The sequence below is a fragment of the Dipodomys merriami genome, unplaced genomic scaffold, assembly GCF_024711535.1.
Source record: "Dipodomys merriami isolate MVZ:Mamm:240054 unplaced genomic scaffold, mDipMer1.0.p SCAF_120, whole genome shotgun sequence".
Classification (NCBI taxonomy): domain Eukaryota; kingdom Metazoa; phylum Chordata; class Mammalia; order Rodentia; family Heteromyidae; genus Dipodomys; species Dipodomys merriami.
This window is the reverse complement of record NW_027202494.1, coordinates 1,621,715-1,642,097: the sequence shown is the minus strand read 5'-3', so window position 1 is coordinate 1,642,097 and position 20,383 is coordinate 1,621,715. Positions and strand designations below refer to the sequence as shown.

General features: G+C 58.8%; 1 protein-coding gene across 2 annotated transcripts; it reads left to right on the top strand.

Annotated features, from left to right (window-relative positions):
* The first annotated feature begins 3,469 nt into the window (after positions 1-3,469).
* Positions 3,470-16,761, top strand: LOC138823532 (WAP four-disulfide core domain protein 1). Of its 2 annotated transcripts, XM_070016909.1 has the most exons (8): positions 3,470-3,531; positions 4,081-4,258; positions 10,328-10,514; positions 10,905-10,988; positions 11,447-11,587; positions 12,958-12,999; positions 15,012-15,081; positions 16,430-16,761. In XM_070016909.1, exons 2-7 carry the CDS (start codon positions 4,133-4,135, stop codon positions 15,056-15,058), a joined length of 627 nt encoding a protein of 208 aa, XP_069873010.1. In that variant the 5' UTR covers positions 3,470-3,531; positions 4,081-4,132; the 3' UTR covers positions 15,059-15,081; positions 16,430-16,761. The 2 variants fall into 2 exon arrangements, with proteins under 2 accessions (XP_069873010.1, XP_069873011.1); XM_070016910.1 differs by lacking the exon at positions 3,470-3,531 and having other exon boundaries at positions 3,984-4,258.
* Positions 16,762-20,383: the final 3,622 nt, after the last annotated feature.

The following is a 20,383-nucleotide window of genomic DNA, read 5'->3' as shown; positions in this document are numbered from 1 at the left end:
TCTGGTGGCCCCGGGTGGAGAGGCAGGCAGGGATTAAGCCACCTTTGGATTATGGAGCTGGGGATTTAATTGAGCCTTAGCTCAGCTGGGGAAAATTCCCTCCTTCTAATATCCATTTTGTGTCTTGGCCCCTGCCGGGCAAGTAATTACCCTAAGTCCTCATCAAGAGGGGAGGCTGTGTTGAAAAGGAGACACTGGAGCCAGGCTGGGTTTTTGGATGATCATGTGGATCTCTGCTGCTCATCTTTGCTTTTCCAGCCATCAGCCATCCCCCCACACACACTTGAGGTGAAGGATGAGCCCCCAGGAGCTTGGGCTCCCTGGTGGTCACAAAAACCTGACTTTTATGGGCATGTTATACCCCCACCCCCTCCCCCGGCCTCCTGTTCCCTTCTCAGGCCATTGATCCTTGATGGGAATGGTGCCCTGGGAACATTCACACCACCAGGATGGCTAATGGAGCGTGAGACCATTTCCAGACGTACGAGAACGGCAGGATTTCTAACATGAGCCTTCACAGAAAGACGCTTCTTCCCCTCAGGCCTGGCAAGTTCTAGAAGCTTGCATCAGAATTAAGAGTCTGGGCGCCGTCTTCTGGCTTTTTGGTGGTTAAGGAGATAGACAGCGTGCCGTGGACTTGCCTCCTGAGTAGCTGGGATTACAGGCGTGAGGCACCGGGCTTGGCCTTGGGTTTGCCTTTGTGAGGAACTTCTAAGCTGCCTTCTACCTGGCTCAGATCAGGTGGGCTCCGCAGCCCTGGGTCGGAGGCAGGCATGGGGCCGGGGCTGCAGGCCGGGAGTCCCCTGGACCCAGTGAGCCGTGAGGCGGGAGGGTAAGCGAGGTCAGAAGCAGGGCGGCGCGCCGAGGTCTGGCTCTTCCAGAGCATCTGTTTCCACTCCCAGCGTGTGCTGGGGTGGGGCGGGACGGTGGCTCTCCGAGGTGGTTGTGTAGCTCCACCCACCTTCTCGATCTTTGTGGAGAGCCATGGGGCAGGAGCCACGGTGGGTCGCAACTGGACCCCCCAGTGCGTCTCCCAGAGGCCTGCCTCCGTGCTCGAACCCAGGGCCCCTCCTGCAGTTGGCCCAGCCGGCTCCGCTGGGAGGTGTTGAAGAGCCGGGAAGGAGGCTGAGTTTCTCCTATGATCCAAAGGAAAAAAACAATTCAGTCCAAGTCGGATTCTATTTGTCTGTTGCTTTTTAAAATCGGCGTTCTCCTCAAGACCCCTGTTGGCGTGGTTTTGATCGCTGGAGGGGCCGGCACACCGGCCGCCCGGACCGGTGGAACAGTGGCTCTTTTTTGGATGCTGCTTCACTCAGCTGCTCAGGCGCGGCCCCCAGGCCAGCCTGCCTCCCTTCTCCCAGCCCTCACTCCCACCGGCCTCCGAGGCTGTGGCCAGCTGTGTCACGTGGTACAAAGCCCCACCCCCACCACACACATGCTCCTCCAGGCCGAGGTCAGGATCACTTTCTGCCCTGTCCAGCCGCAGCCACTCCCCCTTGTCTGCAAGATGATCAGGTGAGCACTCACTCGCCTGACAGGGTGAGGGCAACTCTTCTCCAGCCACTGGATGCAGACATGAACCTCGGTTCCCTTATCTGTAAAATGGGGGTTCTGATGACACTCACTTGGTAGAGCTGTGGGTTAAATAAGCAATTATTTTCACAAGCCCTCTAAACCATTCATGACCTCGCATGGAAAAGTGCTATCTCAGTGTCTATTAAAGCCATTGGTGAATAGAACAAGGGTCTGAATGACTGAAGGGATGAGAGAAAAAATGATTGAACGGATGAATAAGAGTAGATGGATGAATTAAATGAACCCTGCTTCTCCTTATGCCAGTGTGTAAGTCATTCACACTTTAGTATGAAGTATGGACTCATGCTCGCTGACCCGATCACGGTTATGGGGGACTGAGCTGTCCCCTCTAACTCGTCACATTCTGAGAACAGCCCTGGTCAGGCAGCCCTGGTCACAGCAGGTCCCGGGGCAGCCATGAAAAGTACTGTCAGGGCCCTGCAGGGAGCTGGGGTCAGGTTCAGGTTGCCAGAGCTCACATACTCTGGAAAGGCCGCTGCTGGGAACACTGCCCTCTGGGGGTTGGCAGGAGCCGGGGGATGCGTTCCGAGCTCCTGATGGGAGCCAGGCCTCGCTGGGAGGAGGGCCAGCGGGAGCCTCTGCGCTGTCCGGCTGGGCCCTGCCCCGTGGCTGATCAAAGGCAGCTTGGTCCGGGCTTTGCCCCGTCCTCTCGGGGTGCGGGCCTCCACCTCCAGGGCTGGAGGGCCTTTCTGGCAAGTTAACCTCCCAGGGAATTAACTTCCGGGTCACCTTGGTTCCCTCTGGTCTAAATGCCAGAAAGGCTCCGCCATCCCGATCAGTCAGAGCGCGGGGGAGCGCCTGGCCCCTGGAGTGTGGACTTTAGAACATGGATGTAGCCTTGGGACGGTCCGCCTTCCTGCACAGGGCACTGCGGTCCCGCCCCTGGGCCCTTGCCCCCCCCCCCCGCCCCCAGGGTCCCAGTCCCGAGCTCCTGTGTGCTCAGGTGTCCCTTCTTCTGTGGGCCACCGGGAAGGAGACAGTGGGGGACACGCATGTGACTCTGTTGGACAGAAGAGCCTTTGGGAGTGAGGGCAAAGGGCAAAGGGCAAAGGCCAGGCCCCTTGATGGTTAGCAGAGGCCGCATCCAGCGGAGTGTCACTCTCTGGGCAGAACGGGGCCACCCAGGGAGACACAGGAAGCGAAGGCTGTGTGTGAGGGAAGGGGGGGAGGGCTGCTTGGCAGGCCAGAGGGGGAGGGGCAGGCCACCAGGCAGGAAGTTTCCCAAGGGAATGGGCTGGGCCAGGGCTCTGGGGGGGGAGGGGGGTGTTAGAAGGGTTAGAAGGGGAGCCCGGGACACCCCCCCACACACACAGATGCACAGCGCTTCCCCGTCCAGCATCCTCGTGCTGTGGGCCCCACAGTTTGTATCCCAAACCATTTGAATAGATAGGGAAACTGAGGCACAGGCTGGGTGTGGCCCTCCCACCCTTCTACAGCAGCAGCCTGAGTGGGAGGGAGGGAGGGAGGGAGGGAGGGGGTTGATGGAGTCCCAGCAGCTAATGGAGAAGAGACCAGGGCTCCACAAAGCAATGAAGGAATCCTCTAGAAGCTAGTCTACGGAGGGGCTGCTGTGGAGCCGTGTTGGACTGGGCGTGGGGCGGCCGGGGGCTCCGGCTTCCACGCGATACCCAGTGATACCCAGCGATACCAGCTCCCCTCTGGAGGCAGAGGTCTCCACATCTGAAACGGGTGTGGAGACGCTGCTCCCGAGCCTGAGGGCCGCAATGGAGCCTCCTTGTTTTCTGGGCTGTGGACGGAAGTTAGAGCCTCACTGGGCAGGCGCTCCACCACTTGAGCCACACCTCCAGGCCCCCTTTGTTTGCTCTGGTTATTTTTCAGACAGGTTCTCATTGTTTTTTTCCCCCAGGCTGGCCTTGGACTACAGTAGCTCTATCTAGTTGGATCTCCTCCCCTCTGGAGTTGCTGGAATTACAGGTGTGTGCTAGTGTGCCCAGCAGTAGAGGCAGTGTACCGCCCTCCGCCCCAGCGGATGCCCCCAGCACTGTGGGGACTGGGGGCGGTGATTGGGTGGGGATAGGGGTGGTCCTCAGGCCCCCGCAGAACCAGGGTCCAGGGCAGTCACCCCCAGAGTCACTCGGGGAAGCATCCTCCAGAGCCGACACGGCTGGGAGCCGGACCGAGGAGTTGCCCCTCCCTTCCCGCAGGCTGAGCGGCGCTGTCTGAGGAGAGTGGATGGGGACAGGGCCCCTCCCGGCCACGTCGCCAGCCGCCCAGTGCCCCCCCCCCGTCTGAGCTGCGGGGCGGCCTGCGCCCGCCGGGGGGATACAGGGAGACCCAAAAATAACCAGGCCAGCCAGCGGCCCCTGCTGCGGAGGGGCGGGGCGGGTACTGGGAGGGACCCAGGATCCCCGGGGACCCGGGCCAGGCCGAGGGGAACTCAGAGCCTGGCAAGTTACACACTTTGGCCCCACCCAGCCCGAGGGTCCCTCCCCTGCCCTCCCCTCCACCTCTGCTCCTCCCCAGAGCATCGCAGGGTCGCTGGCCCCAGAGGAAATCAGTGCCTTCTGACTCCGGGATGGGCCGCGGCGGGAGGAGGACGGGGCTCCGGGCTCTGCCCTTCCTGCTGCTGCTTCTCCAAGTCACCTCCGCCAAGAATATCTGGAAGCGGGCGCTGCACCCCCGGCTGGCTGAGAGGTCCCGCGTGAGTGCTGGGCCCGGGGCGGGGAGGGGGCGGAGGGGGGCAGAGGGGCCCTGACGGTCAAGGCTGGCCTCTCCCTCCAGCGTCCCCAGGTGGGCCAGGGCGGGGGTCTCCTGGCCCAGCCAGTCAGGGCGGGCGATGGCAGGTGAACGCTAGCTGTCCCTGGACCCCCGGGCTCTGGCCAGGCTGCCAGCCGAAGGTGTGGAGGACTCAGTTACCCGCTGTGCATTCGTGTGGGGATGGGTCCGTCCTGTCATTATTTACCAGAAGCTGCTGGAGTGTGTGTGTGGGGGGGGGGGTCCCGAGGGATGGAGACACCAGCTCCCACCCTGAAAGGTGCGACAAGGAGTGGACAGGGCAAAGGACAGCAGGGCTGACAGCGTGAGCTGGTGGCGAGGAGCGAGGAGCGAGGAGCAGGCATCTGGAGCAAGGGGCTGGGTTTGAGTCTAGACTCTGCCCTCCCTGCTGTGTGATTCAAGGTGTTGATTGATCTCTCTGGGCACCAACAATCTCATTCACAAAAGGCAGCCGCATCCATCCCTACAGACCCATTCCGACTGCCATTGTTTGGCAGGCACGGGCGGCCCTGGGCTGTGGGTGCCGGGGCCTGGGAGAGCAGATCTCCGTTCGGGGAATTCACAGAGAATAGGTAAGCAGAGACCTGAACTAGGTAAGAGAGGCCTGTTCCCAGGGTGACCCCTCCTCGCCCTTCTCTCAGCCAGGTGGATTTTACTCATTTAGCGTGACACTTAGGACCCCTGGGCTCCATACCTGCCTCCATTACAAATTAATGCCTGCGTGTTTGCAATTAATAATCTGTCTAGTTTGGCTCCGAGAGTGTTGGGAGGTGAGGCCTTCAGAGGTGAGTGGATCCTGAAGGTTCTGACGGACTTCATGAATGGCTCCGTCCTCTGACGGCTTCCTCTCTGAATGGGACAGACGGGGCGGGGGTGGAGGGAGCTTGGGGTGGAGCCACTGGAGGAAGTAACGCCTGGTGGTATCCTTGATGAGCACATCTTGTCCCCGCCCCTTCCTCTCTGCTTCCTGGCCACCGTGAGGTGAGCAGCTTACCACATCTTCCACCGTGCGTCCACTGCCCTACAGGCAGCAGACCAGAAGACCTCTACACCTTGAGCCAGGATACGCCTTCCATCTTCATGGTGTTTTGTCTCAGCACCAGAACACTGACTAACATAATTTATATATATTGAAAAGAAAGGAAGAGTGTACTTATTAGTTCATCATTTCTTGTATTTACTGTATTTTGCTAGTCTTGCTGCTCCCGATCTGTATATCCATCCATCCAGGACAACCAGGCCCTCTTCCCTCTCCTCTTGGGCGGCCCCACACCTGTGCCTGCAAGTTAGCTAGCGGTGAGCCAGCTCTGAGTCAGTGGGCATGGCTGCCTGGGTCTGGCCAGGCTCACTTCGGGCAGCGTGACCTCTTTGTTTGGAGGACTGGTGTGCAGCCTAGAGCAGGGCTGAGCTATGGTAACATCTCCCTGTCCCTGCACAGTCCGTGGCAGAGAGGATACGGGCCTTGGGCTCCCAGTGGAGGCTCTGCCCGGCTCAGGCTCTGCCCGGCTCAGGCTCTGCCCGGCTCAGTCTGCAGTGAGGTTCTCTAACGTCATCATCGTCAGCGTCTCCGCGTCCCCTGTCCCCATGCTAGGTCGTTGTAGCAGGTCCCCCATGCCAACCCCCCGGTCACATCCTTAAGGGCCCTTTTTCCAAATACCCCACAAAGGTTCTCTTAGCTGCTTTCCTAACAGCTGGTGTTTGCTGTGTACTGTGTGCCTGAATTCTGAACGCGCCATTAATGACTGAGTGAGGTTTTACAGGAAAACCTCTCGGAGCATGATTACAGGCATAGAAGGCTCTGCAGGGCTCAGGAGTGCTGGCTGAGCTGGCAGCCTAGGAGATTCTGGTCTTCCAAGGGCCTCTCTGAGAAACTTCCCTCCACCCTGCTCCCAGTTGTGTTTCCAGTGCCCAGTTCTGGGGTCCAGGACGTCAGGAAATGGCATTTGTCAGGACGCTGAGCTCCCTGTGTTCCAGGGAGGCTTTTATTTTTAGATCTTTGACGTCTGAAATCTAGAGGAAGAGCAAATAATACTTGGAGGAAAGTTGGCTTCTTCCTCCACCCTCCAAGCCCATCCAAGGGTACGTTTTTATTAGCGTGGCCAGGCCGTTAAGCCACAGGGACATTCTAAAGAAGGGCAGAGCCCTCGCGTGAGCACCGTGAGCTGGGGGGGGGGTGGACGCAGGGGAACAGGGGAGCTGCTCTGCGGGCTAGATGCTTTTCCCCTAAATGGAAATGAACTCACACCACACTTTTCCCCAATCATAAAAATAATGATGTTCACTGCAAAAAAAAAAAAAATAAATCAGGCAATACAGAAAGTTGTACATAAATCAAAATGATCTAAAGTCTTCCTAAAAGACATGGCCTGTGGATATTTTGTGGTGTGGTGTCTAGACGGTTTCATGAAGCAGTTAGACACAGCATTTTTTTTTGGCATAGTGTTATTTTATTCATACTGTTTACATCTTAAAAAATTGAGATGCAATTCATAGGACATAAAACTCACCATTTCAAATAAACAGTACAAGGGCATTTAGTACCTCTGCAGTGTGGTTCAACCCCCACCTCTCCATCCCGCGCAGACTTGAACCCCCTGGGCAGCACCCACCCTCTCCTCCCAGCCCTGTCTGTGGGTTTCCCCATTCTGGGTGTGTCCTGTCTGCTTATTTACACCCCACACTTGTATATGATAGCATCCAGCAGGAATGTGAACATAGATGTGTCCTGTGCCTCGGTTTCCCTACCAGTGAAGTGGGCTAATAACAGGACGCAGAGGCGTGAGAGTCTTACATTCCGAGTGAGGATTTAGCAAACCCCGCCTGTCTGGCCACCACGGTGACTCTACGGCCCAGGTTCTGAGCCCGTGGTGTCCCCAAGTACGGAGCCCACACCCTGCCCGTTTTCCTCATGATGCAGCCAGGACTGGGCTGGCCCATGCAGCCCCAGAGAGCAGTGCTTGGGCAGGGGCCTGTGCCTGGGCTGCTTCCACGGCCCCTTCCTCCTAGACACTTGGCCAGGGGTGCGCTGGTCCCAGCCAGCCACGGTGAGGCAGTCCAGCCCCGCTTTCCCTTGCTGCCTGTGCGTGTCTCGCAGGGGCCTGTGGGCTCTGGCAGCGTGGAGCTCCGGCGGCTGGGACCCGGCCTGCTCGGTTCTGGCATCCGCCACGGAGCCACGAAGATGCAAACTCTCAGCCCATCAGTGTTCTGCAAGCAATGCAGGACAACACTCGTGACAGCGTAGCATTAGGCAACACGAGGGGTATGCAGCATCAGACGCCCCTGGTCTGCCCACCAACCACACTGGGCCGCTGGTCCCCCTGCCAGCTGCTGGGTCAGGCGGCCATCGGTCGGCTAGTAGATAGGGCCACCAAGGAGGCCTGACAGCCACTGTTGCCGATCACTACCTTCTTCCTCTTCCTCCTTCCATCATCACAGCTCTCTCTTCATTGCTCTGGGTAATCCAGGTGCTAGTTACTAGTGGGCAATTGGTGTGCTGGTGCTCAGGGGTGGGGAGGGGCGCAGCGGTCACCTCTGGATGGTTCTCTGGGATTCTGGAAAAGGTCCTTTGTTCAGAGCCATCCTGAGGGCTGCCTTGCATGGCACAGAACATTCTGAACCCGAAGCCCTTCCGAGTGAGCGTGGGGCCCTACTGTCTGGCGGCTGCCCTGGACCTCGGGTACTTGTCTCCATTGTTCTGCCCAAATTCTGAGAGAAGGCGTACAACTAAAATTGATCTCTGGGCGGATCCCTGCTGGGATCATCATTAACCGAGTTATGGGGCCAGGGCCGGCGGGAGGGAGGTGAGAGCGCGGCTCTCCCCCCCGCCCCCCTGCTCCGTGCCCCCAACCCCCCTCCCCCCGGGGTCCCCTACCCCATCCATGAGGCCCCGTTCTGAGGCAGGCTAGACAGGCAGGTAGCTGGCCCCTCTGGCCTGGCCTGTGGGTGGGGCCTCTGACGTGGGCGGGGCCGCTGTCAAGGTGGATCAGGATTAACACCCCCCAGGCTCCACCAGTGAGGCCATTAGTTCAATTGAGTTCATTCTGCAGAAGAGGGAGGTGACTCTAATGGCTGGAACTGTGCCCGGCGTGCGGCTTGGAAATGGCTGGCCAGAGCAGGGGAGGTGGCTCCTTTCGCTGTCCTCTTCCATGTTCTTCTTTTATTAAATTGTATTTTATTTTTTGGTGCTGGGCCTGGGGCTTGAACTCAGTGCCTGGGCATCATCCCTGAGATGCTTTTGCTCAAGGTTAGCCGTTCTACCACCTGAGCCACAGTGCTACTTCCGGCCATCTGCTTCTAAATGTCAGCATAGCGTTCGATTCTGTTTGTCCTACATCGAATGGCCCATGTGTGTTAGTGAAGAGATGGCGGGGCTCCCCAGGCTGCTCCCCAGAAGCCAGCCTGGGCAGGGCCTGTTCCTGGTGATTAGGACAGCCCCCGCCCCCCCCCCCCGCAGGACGTGGCCAGCAGTGCACACTCACAGGCTGGGCTGGCTGTGCAGGAAGGACCTGGGTGGCCACCATATCCCTGGGGAGGCCTGAAAGTCTCTGCTTTGCCCTCCCCTGCGCCCCACCTCAGCCAATCCACACGCAGAATGTGTCAGCCTGGGCCGAAGGCATGTCTGGCCAGCGGGACAGAGGTGGCATGTACCTCGGACAGCAGATAGGCTTCCACCCTGGTTAGACGCCATCCTGGGCAATGTGTGTGTGTTCACATGTGCGCCACAGTCACACAGCCCCAAGAGGGTGGTGTGATCAGCCTCTGGGGACTCCAGGGAGACCCCACGGTCTGGATTTGAACCTCCATTAAGAGCAGAGCCTGGCGCTCACCCGCCGGCTGCCCGGTGTCGATGGCTCCCCGCACTGCTGCGGTCAGCGGGAGAACGGGCAGTCCCGCAGCCCAGCGAGCATCCAGGAGGACGTGCGGTCTGCGGGCACCTCCCGAGGAGGGGCTCTGAGGTGGGCACGGACAGAGGGGGCCGCCCATGGGGAGAGGGAGGAGGGCACTGCTCCCAGCTCGGACAGCGAGTGGACTGCAGGCTCAGGAGGGGAGAGGGCGGCACCAGGCGGCCAGGAAGGCCGGGACAGGAGATGAGGTCAGGGTTGGCACAGCCCTTAAGGTTAGACTCGGGAGTCTGTCCTAAGACGAGTGGGAAGGACACCCAACAAGGGCTCAGAGCACGGGAGAGAGCCGACCCGGGGGCATTGCAGAAAGCATCTCTGAGCTGCACTTTGGAGAATGCTCAGGGTCGGAGGCAGAGAGGTCCGGGAGAGGCTGGGGGAGGCCGGGGGAGGCAGGGTGGCTGTAGACTCAGGCTAGGGGAAGCAACCCTTCACACACACGGATGGAATGTACCAGCAGCGTGCCAGGTACCCAGCTTCTCGGTAAAACCATAACAAAGAACCATACACAGAGAGGCTGAAACCAACGGGAATGCGATCTCGCAGCTCTGGGGCCTCAAGCTCAGCATGCGCCTCCCAGGGTGGACAACCGGGCACTGCCTGGTCACCTTGCCCCTGGGCACCCATTCGACGGACGCATCCGTGCTGCCTTCAAGCACTGAAAGCCAAGAGGAGTTCAACCTTCCTCCTGGGACCTCCCCCCCCCCCCCCGTCCCCTACCAGGGTTACATCTGTGAGATGTGCCTACGCCGTCTTGGGGATTTTCTCGTTCTGGGTGTGACTGGTAAGTTCTCAGTGCTGTATGTAGAGAGATCTACTTGTGTGTGGACATTTGTGCAGCAGCCTCCGGACTAGCCGTCACGTTTGGGGCAGAGATGATAGCATCTTTTTATCATCTTTAATGATTAATTCACGTCGGGGGGAGGGACTTGAACTCAGGACCTCACTGCACAGCGACTTTTAACCCACCCTCCAAGCCCGGTTCTGTGGGGCTCACGACTTTCCCCACGGGCCCGAAGAGAGTGACCGCTGGCCCGCAGGGCACAGCTGGACGCAGCCTGGCTGCCCTGACCCTCGGCTCTCCTGTCCCCCCACAGGCCGAGGAGGGCACCCCCGGCCCCCGGCAGCCACGCGCTGACCGCTGCCCCCCACCCCCCCGGACGCTGCCCCCGGGCGCCTGCCAGGCTGCCCGCTGCCAGGCCGACTCTGAGTGCCCGCGCCACCGGCGCTGCTGCTACAATGGCTGTGCCTACGCCTGCCTGGAGGCGGTGCCACCCCCGCCAGGTAGGCGGGGCAGGGGCGGGGCTGGGGCAGGGGGGAGGCCCTGGGGGGACAGAGGGACTGCGCTGGACCAGACAGTCCTGTCCACGGGGCAGCCTCTCCTGTTTCTCCCCTGCGGTGGCTGGCCTGCAGACTGCTCTCTGTGCACTTACGAGGCACTGGGTAATGGTGAAAGAATGAATGCATTCATTCGTTCTCTGGTCAGCGGGAAGGGCTCTCCGACCGCTCCTTAGAAACCATGATGCTGCCCGGCACCAGGGTCCTTGCCTTCACTCAAAGTGGGTGTCAGAGGACAGTTGGAGCATGAGCCTGTAGCCACACCCTCGGCCGCTGCTCCCCCGGGGGTGCAGTGTGCTGGGAGCCCCCCAACCTGACACAGGCCTCCTGTCTCAGTGCTAGACTGGCTGGTGCAGCCCAAACCCCGCTGGCTTGGTGGCAACGGCTGGTTGCTGGACGGCCCTGAGGAGGCCCTGCAAGGTACAGGGGGGGGGGAGGAGAAGGGGGGAGGGGTGCCCGCCCCACCCCGCCCACTGTCCCCTCTCAGGCTTCCAGCCACATCCTCCATCTCCTGGCCGCCCCTTCCCTGGCCTTCCGCTGGGGCAAGGTGTGGAGGAGGGAGGGGCAGTGACCCCTAATATCATAATACAGGGTTCACTGCTTCTTGATGAGAAGGCCTGACAGGGTGGAGAGCCTGAGCCGGGACTGTGGGGTGACCGCGTACCAGGCTGCCCGGCTGTACCGGTGTGCGACTGGCCCACAGCTGTTCTTGTGGCTATGACTGATGCATCGTGTGTGTGTGTGTGCACGAGTGTGTGTGTACACGTGTGTGTGATGTGTGCTGTGACACAGGCGTGGCCTGGAGTTGGGGTGGGTGCCGGGATGGGGGGGCAGGGGGCAGGGCTGCCCTGTGACCCCGCGCCCCCGACTCTCGCCAGCAGAGGCATGCAGCACCACTGAGGATGGCGCCGAGCCCCTGCTCTGTCCCTCGGGCTACGAGTGCCACATCCTGAGCCCCGGAGACGTGGCCGAGGGCATCCCCAACCGTGGCCAGTGCGTCAGGCAGCGTGGGCAGGCGGGTGAGTGTGCCCCAAGCCCTGCCTCCGGGGTAACTGTGGGAGCCCCGAGTCCTTCTGGTCCTGGCGCACGGGCTACCACAGCCACCCCAGGCCTGACCCAGGACTGTGCCTCCTTGGATGCCCTGCCCTCTGCTGGGTGCCAGGGCTCCCGGCCGGCAGACCGGCGGTGACTCTGCTCTGTGCCACCTACATGGGTGACTTTCAGGTCCATTTCTTTAGCTCTCAGAGCCTCAGTTTCCTGCTCTGTCCAGGGCCACTGAACACTGCCAGAGATAGACTGAAATCACACAGGCAAAGCCCTCCAAGTAGGGCAAGCCAACGACCGGTGGTCAGCAATCACTGGCTGCCTTCTATCCATCCCTGCGCCTGCCTTACTATGCACAGAACTCGAATTGTTCAAGAATCTGTAGGCTCCTGGGGTCTGAGCCAGGACGTGGTTTGCCGTTGTCATCCTTAGTGTTTGTCTTTGGAGGTGAAGGGAACAAACAGATGGCAGATGGCGTGTGCGCTCAGGTCTGCAAAACTTCCCCAGCGGGGAAGACGCAGAACGGCGCCTCCGCACAGCGCTAGACCCACAGCGCCTCCTGCTGGCCGTGAGGGTCAGGAACTTCAGAAAGATCGCCATTCACATCGTCAAAAGTGAGCTCCACCAGAGCTCCATCAGACCCCAGGCCGCCTCCCACGGCCCTTGTCCTTACCTCTGGGTCTCTTGGTCCTAACAGAGGCCCAGAGCTTTGTGGCTCTCTGTCAGAACTGATGATAATCGCTCCGGTGGCTAATTTTAGTACACCGTGATGTACCAGAACTGCTTCGAACATTTATTCCTCTACGACCTATCCAGAAAGGCCTGGGCTTAAACTCACAGGTCCATTGCGACGTGTAGCAGCAGGATTGCGTTTCAGTAAACCGACACAAGTTGAAACTGTCTTAGGTCAAAACACACCTATCACACAGCACCTCTGGGCCCAGCCACGCGGCTCATGGCGGGCACCACTTCTGATGGGGACTGAGGCTCACTGCGGCCACCTGGCCGCCGCAGGCAAGCGGGCAGCCCTCCCCCGGAAAATCCCAATGTCAAAACACCCCCTGCACTTTCTGTGCCAGGTGTATTCGTGTCAGTACAAAGTGGGGGGTGAGTAGAGCCATCCTGGGTGGGGGAGGGTCCGGGGTCACATGCTGAGATCATTGTCACCACAGACAAGGGCACTCACGATGAGGTTTCAGTCCTGGCTTCTCATCTGAACTTTGGGAAAGCACCATGAGCTACAACCTTTAGTCGTTTCCTTGGTGCTGGCCGCAGACCAGGACACTGACCGACGGGCTGGCCGCCTCACGGCCCCACAAGTTTTATCTTCTTGTGTGTTTTCCAGATGGGCGGCTCCTGAGGCACAGGTTTTACAAAGAATATCCAGGTAAGGGAAAAATAAAACCAAATATTCTTTACAGGGGTCACAAGAAAGGGAAGTAATCATTACTTAGGTGGAGAAGGAAAAATAATGATAAATAAGACAGGCCCTGGTGGCTCACGCCTGTCATCCTAGCTACCCAGGAGGCTGAGATCCCAGGATCGCGATTCAAAGCCAGCCCGTGTAGGAACATCCATCTCCAATTAACCACCAGAAAACTGGAAGTGGCTTTTATCTCCAATAAACTATTCAGAAAAAAAATGCTGGAAGTGGGGCTGTGGTTCAAGTGGTAGAGCACTAGCCCTGAGCAAAAGAGCTCAGGAACAGTGCCCAGGCCCTGAGTTCAGGCCCTGAATTCAAGCCTTGTGACAAATAAATGAATAAAGGGGCAGGGCAGGTGTGAGCCCGAGGGAGTTAGAGCAAACAGGGCCCCGTGTGAGCGTCAGAGCCCGGGACAGGTATGCTTCTGCCTCTCCTGCTCCTAGGGGAGGAATTTGAAAAGGTAGTGGACACCGCCCTTCTTCCACCTATCTACGCCATCCTTCCTTCTGAGATTTGTCTGCTCATCGTCTCTCTATCTGCCCACCTGCTGCACATCTATTCCTCTATTCATCCACCCATCCATCTACTCGCGCATCCACCCATCCATCCATCCACCCATCCATCCACCCATCCATCCACCCATCCATCCATCTACTTATCCACCCACCTAGCCCTCCTGTCTTCTATCTAACCACCCATTTGTTCATCCATCCATCTGCTTCTCCCTCCATTATCCCATTCACCCTTTCTCCTGTCCCTCCACTCTCCAGTCCACCCATCTGTCTCTTCTATTTTTCCACCTATTCAGTATATCTTTATCAAGAATTCACTGAAAGAGAGCGGTTAAGGAGTAACACAGATGAGCATAATGTGACCAAAGCACATTATATATGCTGTAAATATCGCATTGAGACTCCTTTGTACCATTAAGTCATGCTAATATGAGATAGATTTAGTTATTTAATATATTTAATTATTGCCAGTCCTGGGGCTTGAACTCTGGGCCTGGGCAACGTCCCTGAGCTTCTTTGGCCCAAAGCTAGTGCTCTACCACTTGAACCACAGCCCCACTTCCACCATTTTTTTTTCTGAGTAGTTTATGGGAGATAAGAGCCTCATGGACTTTCCTGCCCTGGCTGGCTTTGAACTGCAGTCCTCAGGTCCCAGCCTGCTGAGTAGCTAGGATTATAGGAGAGAGCCACGGGTGCCTGGCTTAATATGAGATTTAAAAAATAAAAAAGAGGGGCTGGGAAGGTGGCTCAGTGGTAGAATGCTTGCCTTGCATGCATGAGGCCCTGGGTTCGATTCCTCAGCACCACATAAGCAGAAAAAGCTGGAAGTGGTGCTTGGCTCCAGTGGTAGAGCGCTAGCCTTGAGCTGAAGAGCTGAGGGACAGCGCCCAGGCCCAGAGTTCAGGCCCCATGACTGGAAAAAAAATAAAAATAAAAATAAAAATAAAAAAGAATTCACCGCATGTATTCACCAAACATTAGCCCTCTCTCTGGTCTGGAGCTGGCACTGTCTCTGTAGAGACGACAGACCCAGTTCCTGTGCCAAGCAGCGCCCGCCAACCAGGGACCGCCACCCTCAATGAAGACCAAGTGGTCGTGTCATGATAATGCCGCCTTGGCTCCTCCCATCCCGTACTGGGTACAGGGAGGACACTTTAGAGCAGATTGCCGAGATGGACTTCCCAAGGAGAGCACAGGACCGCTCAGCCTAAAGAATAAGCCATCGGGGCAGCGCCCGGCTTGTGGGACAGCCCTGAGTCCTTGCGGCTGAGGCGACGATCAGCAGGACTGAGCGGCCAGGTGGAGCGTGAGCCGACACGCCCGCAGGGCCTGCAGAAGTGAGGGAGGCTGCAGGCCCCGGTCACCGCGCCTGGACAGCGGCTCGGGCCGGGTGTCGGGCCTTCCCTTGGTCCTTTGAGCAGGACCTGTCACCCAGGCCCTGATGGTACCATGCTTGTGTTTCAGACGGTGACTCGAAGAATGTGGCGGAGCCCGGAAGGGGGCAGCCGTGACCCTTTCAACAAAGCAACGGCGGGTGTGTAAGGGGGAGGTGACCCGGCGGACACCGGCCTGCTGGGGGGACGAGAGTCCAGCTGGATCTGCTGGGAGAACAGTACATTCCCCCGGCTCGGCCCCCACACCCAGCGCATCGGTGTCTCTGGAGACTGATCTAAGACCAGGCTCGGCGGCAGCTCTCCCGGCCTTTGCCTGGAGGTCTCCGAGAATCAGCCACGCGTGCCTCTGGCATTCCCAAGTCCCGTGTGCACGCCCACATCCGTGACAGGCGTGGTACCAACCCCACACAGCTGCTCAGCAGTCGTCTGTGGATACCCCGTGTGTGCCAGGGATCTTTCTGGAGTTCCCACCCTGATAGGAGGCTGGCCAAGCCAGCAGGTAGACGGACAAGAAAATGACAGGTGTGGGACATGCTGTGTGTCACATGACCGGTGTCCCCTCCAGGGCTGGGAGCTGGGCTGCGCAAGGCAGCGGGCCCTGGCGACATGGGCCGAGCTCTGAGGGTCCCCAGGGGCGCATCTGGGCATGGGGGCCGCTGGGGGAGGGACAGTGGTGCCCAGGTTCGGCTCTGGGCCATGCTCCAGGTGGGACACTCATGCTGGGGTGTACAAAAGTCTAGGGGTGGCCGCCACCAGGGGTCCCCAAGAGCTGACAGCCCGCAGGACACATGAGAGTCCCAGGGGCACAGGCTCCCCCAGGGGAGAGAGAAGCAGGGGAAACAGCAGGTTTCAGATTCCAGAATGTCAGGATTGAGCTCTCAAGAAACTGGGGAGCTGGTGCGGACCCAGGCTGTCCTCCAGTGTGATGTGTATCTGACACATTGATACCCATGAACTTGGGCGCTGTCCCTGAGCTCTTCCGCTCAAGGCGAGCGCTCTACCACTTGGGCCACAGCACCACTTCCAGTTTATTGGAGATAAGAGTCTCACAGACTTTTCTGTCCGGGCTGGCTTTGAACCATGATCCTCAGATCTCAGCCTCCTGAGTAGCTGGGATGACAGGCATGAGCCACTGGTGCCCAGCCCCATGAACTTTCAGCGGTGGTGTCTGGGGTCACAGGCAGGGCATCGCAGACAGCCTTGAGCTGCAGGCCGGGGTGGGTGCAGGAGCGGCAAAGCTGGCTTGGTATTCCTGCTCCGTCTCCCCATGTGACCGTAAGAGAGTGACTCACTTTCTCACCTCAGTTTCTTCATCTCTAAAATGGGCACCAGGGTGAGGCGAAGTTGAGAACTTCTCAGAAGTTCACCAGGAGCTACCAGTTTGGTCATGGGGAAACTGGGTCCAGGACGTAGGGGACCAAACAGCCCCATGACCCCTCGTCCTGGTGTCAACTCCTAGGTAACCCTGCTGCTCTGCTTCCTTCACAGCCCGTGTGCAAGACCACTTCTCTGCTCCTTGCCAAGCCCTGGGGATGATCAGAAAAACAGCGTGACGCGCAGCGCCGCCCCCAGCTCCCCAGAGCGCCCTCGAGCCCGCCCACCGCAGCCTCAGCGTGGCACCGCCCCATACGGCGCGTTGGTGGGGTGCCTGACCCCCTCTGATTCTCCACCGTGGACACCGGAGGCTGCAGCCCCCAAGCTACCTGGGAAGACGCCACCCAGGAGAGAATCCCCAACCCGTTCACCGTCTGGGTGATTTTTGTAGATTTCTTCCAAGTCTTACTCTGTTCTCCAAATAAAGTCACCCACGTGTAATGGTATGAGCCTGCCCTCTTTCGTGAGTCAGTTCTGCCTACTGGGTGACTTTCAGAACTAACGAATGAATGAGGGGAAGTTCAGGACCCCTGAAAGGTTGGCGCTGGGGGTCTGGGCCGGGGTGGGCGTTCGTCCCTTTGTATCACAGGTGGTGGTACAGGCTGAGCATGGCTCATATCTGAATGGCCTTAGAGTCTGGCATTTGAAGGGGACCCTGAGTCTGTTGGAGGTAAGCCAGGATTTCTCCAACTTGAAGCTGCGGAGGGCTGGGCTGGGTTGTGCTTTGTGGGGGTGGAGCGTCCTGTATGCACAGGGTGGTGATCTCACAATCACGATCAGGATCACGATGGGGGGGGGGGGGCAGAAGCCGCTCTCAGTGTCTGTTTGACGTGGTTGCAGATTTGGGTGAGAGAACTTGAGCTCAGCCTAAATCAGAGGCAGAGGTCCTTTCCCGGACAAGCCTGGTGACCGGGCAAGGGTGGGGGTGGGGTGGGGAAGGGCGTCAGTGTGTCTTGCCATGTCTCAGTCCCAGATGAGGGGGGTCACGGGTGTGGTGTGATTGATAAGCTCCTATCTGGGGTTTCTGAGAGGACTCGATCTATTCCCAGATGTAATTACTTCTTGGAGCAAACAAACGATCGACAGCGGTGAGCGGGCAGACGGTGGGTGTCTCCCTGCGCACACACGTTGCGCAGTCATTCGGTCTTGTCTGCAAACGCAGTCGCCCGGGCTGAAGAGGCTGCTTCATAGCCCGGGGACGCGGGGCAGGCTCAGCCTGTCCGCAAGCCCGCTCACGGGGAAGGTGGCAGCTGGCAGGTCGTGGGGTGCTAGAGCCCCACCTTCCCTCCTCCCACTCTGCCAGGAAGGAGAGCGGACAGCCCCACTTCCCAGCCAGCCCCGACTTCTCCAGGGCTGAGATGGCGCCTGCAGCCGTGGACCCTGTCTGCCTGCCAGGACACGTTCCCAGACATGGGAAGCCGCGGAGGCCGGGGGGCTATGAGGCCTCCATGCCTCCTGGAGCCTGGCGGGACCCCGGGGCGCAGCCCCAGTGCCCTGAGCATCTACCCGAAGCAAGGAGAGCCGCCAGAAAGCTTCAAGCCAGAGGTGCCCAGCCCTGCCCGGAGCACGGCCGCCCCTGGGCCACGGCCTCCCTGGGAAAGCAAACTTGGTTAAAGAACCCCTTTGTCCCGGGGCCAGGCTGACCTGTCTACATTCCTTCCTATGTTTCCATTCAAGCTGCCAGCATGGATTCCCTTCAAGTCCCTTTTCTAGAACATTCTCACACAGATTAAGCAATTGTCCTAAGCTGAAGGCAGCTGGACCCACTTCAGGGGGCTGTGGGGCAGGACACACTTCCACGTCTGGCCTCCCCGCAGGTCTCCCTGGCTGCCCCGGGCAGGGTGTGCGGGGCTGAGGCGGACGGAGGAGTCCAAGCCCCACGGCTCTGATCTGGAGCCCTGGAACCGACCCCGCTATGACCGCCAGTTTGCCAGCAGCTGTCCAGGAGTTGAGGTCCACCAACCAGAGCCATGCTCTGATCAACACCAGCTCCACGAGGCCCAAGCAGACCCAGACCTTCCAGCCCAGCTCCCCAAAGAACTTACCACCAAGTCCCCCTCCCCAGCCCCGCACATCATGCGCATGTCGGTGCCTCGGTCATTTCTGCGGCCGCCCTGTGTCTGCTTATTGGTGATGGGCATTCAGCTCTCTGGACAAGGTGCCTTCTTTTAAACGCAGGCCTGTGACCACGTGCCACCCCTCTGCAGAAACCAGGGGCCAGTGCAGACCCCGCAGGGTGTCTCATTTGGTCCAGAAAGGACTTCTAAGTCAGGGAGCAGGAGGAACGGGGTGAGAGTTTAGGGGGTGCACAGGGCTTTGGGGAGCAGAGTGGGCAGAGACTCGCTGGCGGGGGGACAGTGCCCTCTTTGGGTCTGGAGACAGAAGGAGGTTTGGAAGGCTGGGGAGGAGAGCTGGGGAATCAGTCCACCTTCTAGAAGGTTCTGTTACTTACCCCTGCGGAGGTCACCCCATCCTCCTCTGCAAATCCTTTGGCTTATTCATGTGGCAGGTGCCAAGGTTGCGGTTCTGGGCCAGCAAGGGTGAGCGGAGTTGGGCGCGCCCAGGGAAAATGGCCCCGAAGGGGCTGGAGGGCAGACGCATGTGGAGGAAGCCGGGCATCTGAGCTATGTGTTTACCCCTCGGGCGAGTCCAGGGTGCAAGACCCAGGGCATGACCCTGGGGACACGCCCCACAGGTCAGAGCCCGGCCATCCCTCTGTGGAGCGAGGCCTTGGCAGCCTGGCAAAGCCACCACACGGTGGGCTGTCCCCTGTCACTCAGCAAACAAGGGCGGCGGTGACAGGGACGGAGCTGCCCGGGACGCTTGACTCTGCCCTGCCTCCGGCTACCCTTTTCCTGTCATTATTATGATTATATATATATATATATATATATATATATATATATATATATTTTTTTTTTTTTTTTTTTTTTTTTTTTGCGATTCTGGGACTTGAACTCAGGGCCCCAACTTGCTAGGCAGGCACTCTATACTTCAGCCACAGCCCAGTCCTGTTTTGCTTTCATTGTTTTTCAGATAGGGTCTCGTGCTTTTGCTCCTGGCCAACCTCAGGCTGATTCTCCTACCTATGTCATCTGCAAAGCTGGGGTCACACACCTGTGCCACCACGCCTGGCTTTATTGATTGAGATGCCCCTCCCCCTCCAGTCTTCACTGGTGATCCTCCAGATCTCTGCCTCCCAGGTAGCTGGGGTTTCAGGCATGGACTGCCACACGCGGCTCCTGCGGCCTCCTCCAGGGGCACTGGTCAGTACTGGAGTCAGACGGTCCAGGACGGCTTCACAAATCTGCGACAATCCTCAGAGTTTCCAGAGGTCAAGTCTAGACACGTGGCTCCTGGGGTCCTGATTGAGCCCCTCCTCTCTCCCTAGCCCATCGCTATGCGTGGCAGCCTCTGTCACCGCCTCAAAGAAGGCGCAGAGGCAGGGACAGGGCCCCTGCTGCACACAGGTGCTCAAGAAAACATTCACTGAATGACCCAACTGCTTTTATCTCCTGTCCTAACTCCCGCCTCTGCCCAGTGATCTCGCCAGTGGACACAGATGTTAGAAGCAAACAGGTGGGGGGTCATGCAAGAAGCCGTACCCCCAAACCATTCCTACCACTTGCAGATCCGTCTCCAATGCCCCTTTGTGCAGTACGCCCTTGCTGCAAAGGACTCCTTTACTGCCCAACCTGGGCACGCTGTTTATTACCAAATAAAGTGCTGGCAGCTTGTGATTTCATCGGGGCCAGGTGCATGGCTGGGCAGTAAGGAGCCGGTGAGAAGAGGCCAGCACTCCCAAGGAGAGAGTGAGGGAGTTGGCAGGCGTGACCTCATTCGTTGCTCAAGGTGCTGAGAACAGACCTTTCCAGAAAGGCTGGATGCTTCTGTCCCCGGCCCGCCCCGACGCGCCACCGCCAGCCTACAGACCGGGCTACAGAATTCTGATTTCCCAGCCTGCTGCCTTGTCCAATTAGCATCCTGGGGGGCTGCGGGAGACAGAGGGGCTCACATTTCCCAGTTGAAGGCAGAAGAAAATAGAAGAAAGAAAGAAAGAACAAGCAA